Raw genomic sequence first — 11,755 nt, forward strand, 5'->3', positions numbered from 1 at the left:
AAAAAAGGACCCACATTAACAGAGCCTGGGACTGGAGCTCTCATTTGTGGGATTTGCAGGCAACCCCAGCAAGGGAAGAGATGAGAATTTTGACTCCATGTTTCAGAAGGCTGATTTATTATTTTATGATATATATTATACTAAAAAGGCTCTACTAAAACTGTACTGAAAGAATAAAAGAAAGGATTTCATCAGAAGGCTGGCAAAGAAAGGAATCAATAATAAAATCTTGCGACTGCTCACAGCCTCGACACAGCTGGACTGTGATTGGCCATTAATTAAAAACAACCACATGAGACCAATCAAAGATGCACCTGCCACATTCCACAGCAGCAGATAACCATTGTTTCCATTTATTTTCTGAAGCCTCTCAGCTTCTCAAGAGAAAAATCCTAGGGAAAGGATTTTCATCAAATATGTCTGTGACACCCATTCACATCCCAAACTCTGCGCAGTCACTCAGTCCACCACTCAGCACAGCCTCAAGCCCTAAAAGACTCCATCTCACCCAAGCCACGCTTCGCAGGGTTGATTAATTCCCTGAAATTCATTGCCATGACAAAAGACACGAGTGCTGCCCATGCCAGACCCGTCAGGTTTCTGTTCGGAGCAGGAAATGAGTCACCTAAACCTGGGATCCACTTTGCTGCAGCATCTGTTCCTCATGTGGGGGCAGAGCAGTGACACCGAGCATCGTCTCACACACAGGATGCACCGGGAGGTGCAGCTGGTACCCCGGAGGGGTGAGCCAAAGGCTGCTGCTGAGCAGCTTGCTCCAGTGCCAGGAGAAGGAAAACCCTGCTCCTGGAGAAGGGAATTCCCTGTTCCTGCCAAAGGCACCGTGTTCTCAGTGAGAGGAATGGGATGAGGATGAAGAAAAGGAGATTTTTTTCATGCACAACCTCCCTTTCCACCCTCCACCCTCCTCCCCCTGCACACCCCAGCCCTGTGGGATGTGAATTTATTTTTCTAGAGGAAACCCCCTTAGAAGGGGTTCCCCTTTGAGAGGAATGAGGGATTTGTCTTTCCAAACAAGCTGTGGGTCTGCTGGGAGATAAAACCAGCACTGGGAGAGAAAAGAAACAATGGGAAGAATTCCACTGACTGATGAATGGAAAAAGAGATTTGCTTTTACAAATAAACTTTAGGTTTGCTGATAAACAAAATTAGACACTGAAAGATGAAAGAAACAATGGGGGAAACCCCTAAATTCCGTAAGAATTAAAAATTAAAAGGAGGGTTGTACATTACAGGGGAATCTCTGGTATCAGGGTTTTGGGAAGTTTGAACCTCTCAAGTCCCTCAGAAATGGGGAAAGAGAGAAGGGAAATGTGGCTGGAAATTGGGATAAAAAGGAGGCTGCATCCTCCAAAAATTGGAGACACCCCAGGGGATGCCCCATGGCCTCTCCCTTGATTGGAATAAAGTTCCAGGACTGCTCTGTCTCCTTTTAGGACATCAACCTCTGGTGTTTGTGGATGAATTTCCCTGACATGAATGACTGTGCTGCAGTGTACAAAGCACATTTCTCCCCCACGCTGAACCATTTCCATTCCTGACCTCTCTGTCCTTTCCCCTCCCCTCCACCTTTTAAAAATATTTTGCATTTTAAGCCGCTCGCGAAAAAAAAATGTTTGCGTTTGGAGCTTTTCCAGGTTGGAGCCTTCACGTCCCTGTCAGCAGAAGCCTCTGAGTTAAGAGAAAGAAATTTGCAAAAATCTGACACCTGCCACTTTCCATTGAGCTTTGGGTGGAAAATGTCCCTGGCCTCTTCCATTTTTAATGTCAGAGCCAGCGTGGCGGAAAAGATTACCTCAGGTAAAGTCATTGGGAACAGGAGCCGCTGCCAAAGCCCTCCCTGCACACAGCTCCTCCTCCTCCAGGGATGATGCTCCACGGGGGAGCTGCACACAGCCCCCACAGCCAGGAGTTCTGCTCTCAGGGGGATTTGGGGGTCTGGGACCCAACCCTGATGGGATTCTCCTCGCCAGGAATGGGGCAGAGTGTCTTTGAAATTCCTTCACAAGAAAAACCAGCTCATGTCAGGATCTGGATGAGAATAGAATAGGATTTCTGCTCTCAGCAGGTATTTGGGAGCCCAGAACCTAATCCTGATGGGATTCTCCTCACCAGGAATGAGGCAGGGTGTCCTCTTTGAAATCCTTCACAAGAACAACCAGCCCATTTCAGGAGCTAGATGAGAACAGAACAGGATTTCTGCTCTCAGGGGATATTTGGGAGCCTAGAACCCAATCCTGGTGGGATTCTCCTCACCAGCAATGGGACAGTGCCTTCTTTGAAATCCTTCACAAGAACAACCAGCTCATGTCAGGAACCAGAAGGAAACAGAACAGAATTTCTTCCTTTCCTGGTGTATTTGTGAGACCAGGACCCACTCCTGATGAGATTCTGCTCACCAGGAACCGGACAGAGTGTCTTCTTTGAAATTCCTTCACAGGAAAAAACAGCTCATTTCAGGATCTGGATGAGAACCAAAGAAGATTACTGCTCTCAGGGGGCATTTGTGATGCCAGAACCCCCAGTTTTGGTGGGATTCTCCTCTCCAAAAATGAGGCAGTGTGTTCTCTTTGAAACCCTTCTCAAGAACAACCAACTCTTGTCTGGAGCTGGAAGGGAACAGAAGAGAATTTCTGCTCTCCTGGTGTATTTGGGAGCCTAGAACCCAGTCCTGATGGGATTCTCCTGTGCCCTCTGCAATTCCTTCACAAGAACAAGCAGCTCTTGTCAGGAGCTGGAAGAGAACAGAAGAGGATTTTTTCCTGTCCTGGTGTATTTGGGAACCCGGAACCCAATCCTGATGGGATTCTCCTCACTGGGAACAGGGCAGAGTGTCTTTGAAATTCCTTCACAAGACAAACCAGCCCATTTCAGGAGCTGGATGAGAATAAAAGAGAATTTCTGCTCTCAGGGGGTATTTGTGAAGCCAGAACCCAATTCTGATGGGTTTATCCTCACCAGGAACGGGGCAGGGTGTCCACTTCGAAATCATTCACCAGAAAAACCAGCTCATGTCAGGATCTAGCAGAGAACAGAAGAGGGTTCTGCTCTCCAGGTGTATTTGTGAGGCCAGAACCCAATCCTGGTGCGATTCTCCTCCCCAGGAATGGGACAGGCTCTATGTCCTCTGAAATTCCTTCCCAGCTCATGAGTAAAAACCAGCTCATTTCAAGAGCTGGAAGAGATGGCAATGCAGGAACCTCCACTTTACAGATATTTAACAGCTCTCAAATGCTCTTTTTAGTCTTCAAGGGGAGGATCTCCTTAGGAAAAAGTCCGGTTTGTTCCCAAATCTATAGGATTGTGTATTTTAGCCCTCCCCAGCCCGGGCTCCAGTAATAATTAATGAACAGCCTCTTCTCTTCTACATATCAGCACTTCCAGAGCTCCTTTGGTGCTGCAAACTGGGGAGAAAAAAAAAATCTAGGGATCTACCAGAGCTTCCTAGAGCCAGAAAATGATTGGGCATATTCCACATTTGTATAGAGGCTGCTCAGCTTCAGGTTTAAATCCATTTGGATTAGAAGTGAATCCCACGGAAACACTTGGATTCCCTCCTCAGTTCCCTGGAGAAACCAAGGCAGGGCAGAATTCCTCCTCAGGAAGGAGCTCCAGAATCACCAGGGCTGCGCCACCAAGCTACAAGAAAAACAGACAAATCCAAATTAAAATAATGCTGCCTTGGAGGGGATGCATTTCTGATTAGGGCTCAGTCCAAAGCCTGAAGGATGCCTAAATCTTACTAGACAGCAATCAGGTCACTCAGACATGGAAACCTGGAAGGAGCAAGGAATTCCTGAAGGAAACTCACTAACAGAATAGTTGGAAAATGCTTCCCTTGTTACCTGTACAAGATAGAACATTTGTGGCACGACTAGAGCAAGATTTTACCAGATAGCACAGTAAATAAGGCTCATCTAATTATTACTGGACTAATTGCTTTAAAACCTTGATCCTTCTGAAAAAAATTAGGATTTCAGTTCTGCCAGAGCTCCCATCCCCGCCAGCACATGGAGAATGCAGCTCTGGTGTCACAGACATGTTTTATGAAAAATCCTTTCCTCAGGATTTTTCCTCCTGAGAAGCTGAGAGGCCTCAGGAACAAAATGTAAGCAATGGTTATCTGCTGCTGTGGAATGCAACAGGTGGATCTGTGATTGGCACATGTGGTTGTTTCTGATTAATGGCCAATCACAGTACGGCTGTCTCGGACTCTCTGTCCCAGACACAAGAATTTATTATCATTCCTTTCTATTCCTTTCAAGCCTTCTGATGAAATCCTTTCTTCTATTATTTTAGTATAGTTTTAATATAATATATATATCATAAAATAATAAATCAAGCCTTCTGAAACACGGAGTCAGATCCTCATCTCTTCCCTCATCCTGGGACCCCTGTGGACATGACCATACTCTGCTTCCTTCCCTGCATGGGCTCCTTGGGTGTTCCTGCATTCCCTGCTCCCCCAGGGCTCTCCAGCCCGGACTGAGCTCCTGGCAGGGCTGGGTGCCCTGGCTCAGGCAGGAGGAGCCCATGGAGAGGGCTCAGGGCAGGCTCACACAGCCCCTCTCAGCTTAATGGATTCCTTTAGCACAACACAAATTCCCTTTTTTAATCCAGTCCTCAGAACCGTGCTCCAAGTGCCACTTGGAGCTGAATATTATAACTTGAATGTTCCAAAATAGAAGGAAATAAAAGCAAAAGAGATGTCATTCTTTCCTCTCTAATGCCATGAGATACTGATGCTCTTTATTTATTGATGGAGTGCTCTCACTCCAGTCTAGCAATCTCAACATCCTCATGAATATTTCTGTGCACAGGGGAAGGAGATCCTTCTGCTTCTTGCCTTTCTGCTGGGACCATGAAAAAAAATTTGTTTCCTTTGAGATGCTGGGCTATTGTCATTTGGCTGCCAAGGAACAGGAGCAAACTCACCTTGGTTCTCTGCTCTGACTGAACTCCTTGTAATCCTCAGAAATCCAGGTTCAAGCAGCCAGGAAGATCTTGGAGAAATATTCATTTAATAATGATTCATTCCCAGCATGGCAGGGGCTGTTCCAAACCCTTGAACCAGGAATGGTGACAGGAGGTGGGAGGAGGAGAGGAACAGAACAGGAACTCCTGAGGGTGATTTATCAACCCCATGTGAAGGAAAAAAGGGGAAATGGCATTCCCTCATGAATGGCACTGGATGGGTCAGTCCAACACACTGATCTGAAATGAGAATTCCAGCAGGAGCCTGGATCCAGAGCCTCAGAGAGGAGAGAAACAGATCAAAAGAGATGTTCCTGTGGAACCAGGGCAGACAGGGGCAGTTCCTGCTCAGCTGGGAGGAAAGAGCAGCTCCCTGCTGCCTGGCCTGAGCAGTTATCCCAATATTCCCATTATTCCCATTATTCCCTGTGGTATTTTCAGGGTCCCCCATGGCAGGAAGGAAAGATGAATCTGACTCCATGTTCTCAGAAGGCTAATTTATTATTTTATGATATTATATTAAAGAATACTATACTAAACTATACTAAAGAATAGAGAAAGGATACAGACAGAAGGCTAAAAGATAATAATGAAAACTTGTGACTGAGTCCTCAGAGTCTGACACAGCTTGACAGTGATTGGTCATTGAGTCAAAACAATTCACATGAAACCAATAAAACAATGACCAGTGGGTAAAGAATCTCCAACGACATTCCAAAGCCGCAAAACACAGGAGAAGCAAGTGGGATAATTATTGTTTTCATTTTTCTCTGAGGCTTCTCAGCTTCCCAGGAGAAGAAATCCTGGTGAAGGGATTTGTCAGAAAAGATGACAGTGACAATTCCCATTATTCCCATTAACCCCACTCCTGCCTTTTCCAGGCTGCCCCCAATGGCCAAACAATTTGCTCAGAGCCCAGAGAAGAGCAGGGGAGCATGAGGGAAGAGATGAGACATTTCCTGCTGTGTTCCTGCCTTTTTGTTCCACTGCTCCAGCTCTTTGAGGGCTGAATTTCATCCACTCCTCAAACACTGACAGGGAAACCTCTAAGAGCAGATCCCTTGTGCTTATTCAAGATTTCCTCTCTCCAGTGTCCTCTGGGTTTAAATGGCTTGGATTGGTGCACCTGGGACTGTCAGGAGAGGTTCAGGGAACAAAATGCTAATTTATATCATTATTAGTGAGCAGGAAGCTTCCCAAGTGTCCTTCAGTCAGTGTCACCACCCCAGCGACCACGCTGGAGTCCTGATGGGAGCTGAAGGAGCAGCTCTGGGAGCCCTCACTCCTGGCCCTTCACATTAAATTAGTAATACCCGTTAAATGGTGATCTTAGCTGGCATTATTTAAACATAACCTCGCAGGACATTGGCCTGGAGCAGCTGCAGCGCGGAGCTGAGGGATGATGCAGCTCAGCTATGCATGAGTGTGCAGCAGCTCCTCTGCACGTGGGGCTGGGGCCAGGCCCTGCAGGAGCTCCAGCAGGTTCTCAAGCATATGGACACCCAAACTCATTAAAACCAGGCTGAAAATCAGGATTTTGTGATAGATAAAGTCATTTTTTTACAGATTCAGTACTGTATTTGTGTTACCCCCAGATGGAGGAAGGAATGATAAATCTGACTCTATGTTTTCAGAAGGCTAATTTATGATTATATTATATTATATTATATTATATTATATTATATTATATTATATTATATTATATTATATCATATCATATCATATCATATCATATCATATCATATCATATCATATCATATCATATCATATCATATCATACTAAAGAATACAGAAAGGATACCTATAGAATGTTAAAAACATAATAATGAAAACTCGTGACTCTTTCCAGAGTCCCAACACAGCTTGGCCCTGATTGGCCAATGAGTCAAAATAATTCCCACTAGAAACCAATAAAACAATCACTTGTTGGATACACAATCTTCAAACACATTCTACATGTTAGCAAAACAGAGGAGAAGCAAATGAGATAAGAATTGTTTTCCTTTTTCTCTGAGGTTTCTCAGCTTCCCAGGAGAAAAATGCTGGGAAAAGAGATTTTTTCAGAAAATATGAATGTGGCAATTCGAGGCCTTCCATTTGTAGGAACCTTCCTTAAATATCAAGAATCTGAGTTCAGGCACACAAAAATCTCAGGGATTTCAGGGAATCTTAAAAGAAATAAAAGGAATATGGAAGGAAAATAGAAGGAAATAGAAGGAAACTGGAAGGAAATAGAAGGAGTGGAGAAGGAAATAGAAGGAACAGGGAAAGAATTAGTGAGTGCTGAGCCTCATTGAAGGGATATTTTCCTACTGATACCAAATGACTAATTGTGCTTTTATAATCAATTATTGAAGCCTGGCTGAGAGGGGAGAGCTCCTTCAACAACCACTGCTTTACAAAGCAGGCTCTGGCTGCCACAAAATACAAATCAGCCTTTCCTCCAGTGGCTGATTGTGAAAAGAAATCTGTGTGAAGGGTTTTATTTCTCCCCTAGCATTTTTTGTTGTCTGTTTTGAGGTTTGTTTGTGTCATTTGGGTTTTTTTTTCCTCTGTGTTCTTGGTGCTTTTTTTCAGTTACAACCACAAAAATGGAACAGAATTTTTTTTTTTTTCTCAAGAGATTCAAAGTGATGAATGAATTTTGTTCTTTTTTATCAAGAAGCTGCTCAGATAATTTAAATTGAGTGAGAGAAGTTGATACAGGGAATCTTGGAGAAGAAACAAAAATAAACCAACACCAGGGGGGAGTCAGGAGCAATAGAGGGAGTTTTGGGGAGAAAATGCAGTTTTTGATAAGTTTTGGGTGGTGGGGACATTAAAACACCACTGAGAAGAGAATGAGCAGCTCTGCAGCACTGGGGAGCAGCTCGGCCTCAAGGAGGTGTTTCCTTGGAGGAGGAAGAGCAAAGTGAAAGGAATAAATTGACAGAGGGGCAAACAAAACTTTATTTTAAAATAAAGTTTAAAAACTTTAAGCCTTATTTACAAATGAAGTTTTGTTTGGGGGAGGTGGGCAGGCAGTGCAGGGTGCCAGCACTCCTCTGCCTCTCCCTGGGGAGGAATTGATCCCATTAAATCCATCAGGGAATTCACAGCAGAGCCAGGGACATCTTCTGTCACACCCCTAATGCACAGAGACAGGCTCAGTGCTGCCTGGCCTGCAGAAAAATGAATTTTTCTCCATTGATTCGTGTCCTGCTCTGAGAATCTAGGGGGGTTTAGGTGCATTCATTAAGGAAATCAGGTTTGGTCAAGGGGAAAATTCTGGAGGAATCTTGGGGTTTGGTTCTGTGGGATGGACAGAGCTGCTCTGTGGGAACTGTGACACCCACCTAATCTAGATTAGAGTTGGATAATCAGTCTAGATTAGATAAAAATGCTGTTTAAAGTGTTGTGATACAGAGAGAAAATCACTTCTGGAGAGGAGGAGCCAAATGCTGCTCCCGTCTCCATCTGAGGCTGGGAGGGGCAAACGAAACTTGGATGAAACTGGGTGCAGAAAGATGATTTTGATCCCTTTTATTCTCTCTGGATCTATCCAGATTTTGGTTCCAGGATTCGAAGATCTAGGTTTTGATCTTTGTTGTCTTCCCATAAATATCTGTAAAGCTCAGTCCTCAACACCAAAGGCACCAAATTCCTTCAGAGCTTCCAAGAGTTGTGCCCCTCACTGAGAGCTTCATAAATATTTCTGTATTTCATAAAAAATACAATATCCTGGACTCAAGGTGACCAAAAGAATCACCAAGCCCAGCTCCTGGCTCTGCACAGGGTTTGTTTTCATCCCTGGAGAGGCAGAGCAGCATTTTATCCCTGATTTTATTTTTTTTTTTGGGAAAGTATAGAGGAATGGTGTGTGGGTGGAGTAACACGGGGAAAGGAAAGAAAGCTTGGAGAACTGGAGTGTGATGTCCCAAACCACAGGCTGGCAGCCTTGCCCATGGTTTGCTGCCTTCCTCCAGGCTTTACAAACACTTTCATAACTGTTCTGAGGGGAGGAATTTCTGCTCTGCACTCCAAGGCACCGAGGTGGGTGAATCTGCTTTATTTCCCTTCTGCTCTGCGGGCTGGGTGTTTCTTTACGGGGTACCTGAGGTAATTTTTAAAATTTGCTCCCCTGCACGAGGGTGAAGCTGAAGCTGGGCTCTAAAGGTGCCTCTGTGTGCCTTAAAATGCCCTTTGGGAGGGAGTTCAAACTCACACCCCGTAGCCACCAGTTTCTGCTTGATTGAGCTTTGCCCTCATCGGTGAAACACAGCTATGACGTGAAATTAAATCAGTTTTTAGGGGATTTCTTTCCCCCCTAAAAACACAAAAAGAAAACCACGCAGCAGGCAGAGAGAGAAGGTTCAGCAAGCCTGAAATCTCCAATTTCTAGTGCAGAAAAGACCCCAAAGCTAATGAATCCAGGGAAGTGTGTTTGTCCTCCTGAGGAGCTTTTTCCAAGAGTCTCCCTCCAACCCCTGAGTGTCGAATCTGATTTTTTTTTTTCCATGCTGGTTTTTTTTTTTTTTTTTTTTTTTTTTTCTTTTTTTTTTTTTTTTTGCTGCCTCCAAACTTAACCGTTTTGCCACTGGAGAAATCCTCTTGTTTCTCTGTTAAATGTCTGTATTCTCGCTGGAAATCAAGCTCTACCTCACCCACATGACTGGTCTTCACTATTAATCCCAGCTGATGGCAGGGAGGGGCTCTAGTGGGAGGCAGCCATGTGGTGAACATTGAGCTCAGTGTTTTCCCCCTGCTTCTCTCCTCTCCAGACGGGCAAAATTGTTCTGTGCTGCCGTGGATGTGAAGTCCTCTCCGTGCTGCTTCTCCCCCAGAAACTCCCAGGGCCTTGAATTTGCAGCCTTCAAAAAACAAAAAGAAATCCATCCGGCTGGAAGATGGAGCAGGGGATGAATAGCAGGAGGGAAGAAAGAGTGAAGTTGGTGATTTTTCTGGCACATGGATGCAATTACACTCGGTGCATTCCAGAGGCGTTCCTGTGAACGCTCTGCAGGTCTGCCTGCCGTCCTTGGGAGAGAGGAAGAAAAAGGGAGGACAAGTCCCTCTTGCTGGGAGACGGAATGTCTGCATTTTCAATCCTCTTCTTAGGTAGGTTGGCTTTTTTTTTTGGTGCTGCTCTCTTTGTATTTAATCAAACTTCCACCAGTCTGCTCCGTGTGCCTGAAATTCATGGCTGGTGAGTTGGAGAAAACGGGTTTGTAACGAGGAAACTTTTGTGGAAAACTGTAAATTTTAGTGGTGTTTGAGTTCTGATCCTTTTCTGGTCACTTTATGAGCAGGTTGACAGCCGGAGATTGCTGATTATCCAGATTAATTTTAAAAAGTGCTGGTCAAACAGGCTCATTTGGGAACGTGTGTTTGTTGTTTGAAGAGAGCGGCGCTTTTCAGGGATAAAGGAGAGACGGGCTTGGAGCTCTTGGGCAAAACAAGGGCGAATAAAATGTCTTTGTTTCAGGCAGAGTGTCAAATTTGTGTAACTGTGTGGAATTGTTGGGCGCTGAGCGTTCAGATGTTGAAAAGAAAAAGGAGTTATTGTTTGCAAGGGGTGGCTGAGATTAGAAACAGATGTGTTGGAGTGCAGCAGGGGGAGAAAGGGATGAGAGAAGGGGGAAGGAGAGAGAGAGAAAAGGGGGAGAGAAAAGAGAGAGGGGCTGATTTGTTGAGGAGAAGAGAATGGAAAAAGAGGAAGGAGGAAAAGGAGAGTGAAGGAAAGCTGGAGGGAAAAGAGTTGGCAGCCCTGAGGTGTCTGAGGGGCTCCTGTGCCTCCCTCCTGCTCACCCCGTGCTGCTGACAGCACCAACCCTGCCCCTTCCAGGACCTGCTGGGTGCTGGGACCTGGCACAGGTGTGACAGAGAGGGCTGGGCTCTGCCTCCCTGGGAGGGGCTGAGGGCAGGGGCACAGGCAGAAATGGGATTTTTGAACAGCTCTGAAGGATCGTGGCAGGCAGAGCCCAGTTTAAGGCTCCCCGGTGTGGGATGTGGACTGGGGAGGGAGGTTTGGTGATCAAATTCAATCAATTTGTGCAGCTGCTGATAAATGGAGAAGTGGCTTTGGCCCTGGGGATTGGGAAGGTTTTTCCCTGTGGGGCTCCGAGGTTTTTCCCTGTGGGGGCTCCGAGGTTTTTCCCTGTGGGGGCTCGAGGTTTTTCCCTGTGGGGGCTCCGAGGTTGTTCCCTGTGGAGCTCCGAGGTTTTTCCCTGTGGGGGCTCCGAGGTTGTTCCCTGTGGAGCTCCGAGGTTTTTCCCTGTGGGGGCTCCGAGGTTTTTCTCTGTGGAGCTCCGAGGTTTTTCTCTGTGGAGCTCCGAGGTTTTTCTGTGTTTTCTCTGTGCTGGGGGATCTGGGCACTGCAGGCAGCGCTTTGTGCCCTGCACATCTGCTTGTTTGTGCCTCTCTGTGGTGGGGAGTGCTTGAGAGAGTGCTCAGCCCTTCAGAGAGTGGCTCTGTGGAAATTGGGGACACAGAAGGGTGGGTTGCTCACCTTGCTGATGGAGACAATGGGGATTGCAGTCTTTCATCCCATTCAGCTGCTGAATATTCCAATTTGTGGAAGGTTTGGAGTGAAAAGAACAAACTGTTGCTGCAGAAAATGTGGGCTTGTGTGTCATATAACAACAATTTACCTTTGCTGCTTTTATCTATAAAACACAAGTGGCTTTATCAATTGTCTTGGTAGGCAGAAAGCCTTTCTGGAATGGAGAATTTAAATTATCAATGTGTCCTCAGCATCTCCACAATGACAGGAAAACAGGAATGC

The 11,755-nt window shown here is 45.6% G+C and overlaps 1 protein-coding gene across 1 annotated transcript in view; it reads left to right on the forward strand.

The window, feature by feature from the left end:
• Positions 1-9,722: 9,722 nt before the first annotated feature.
• The window catches only part of CLMP (CXADR like membrane protein), a 58,114-nt gene continuing 56,081 nt past the window's right edge, over positions 9,723-11,755 (forward strand). The window contains exon 1 of the mRNA XM_005428869.2: positions 9,723-10,089. Within this exon, the coding sequence (XP_005428926.2) occupies positions 10,062-10,089 (28 nt within the window). The 5' untranslated portion in view covers positions 9,723-10,061. The remainder of the gene's footprint in view (positions 10,090-11,755) is intronic.

This window comes from Geospiza fortis, unplaced genomic scaffold (genome assembly GCF_000277835.1).
Source record: "Geospiza fortis unplaced genomic scaffold, GeoFor_1.0 scaffold262, whole genome shotgun sequence".
Taxonomy (NCBI): Eukaryota; Metazoa; Chordata; class Aves; order Passeriformes; family Thraupidae; genus Geospiza; species Geospiza fortis.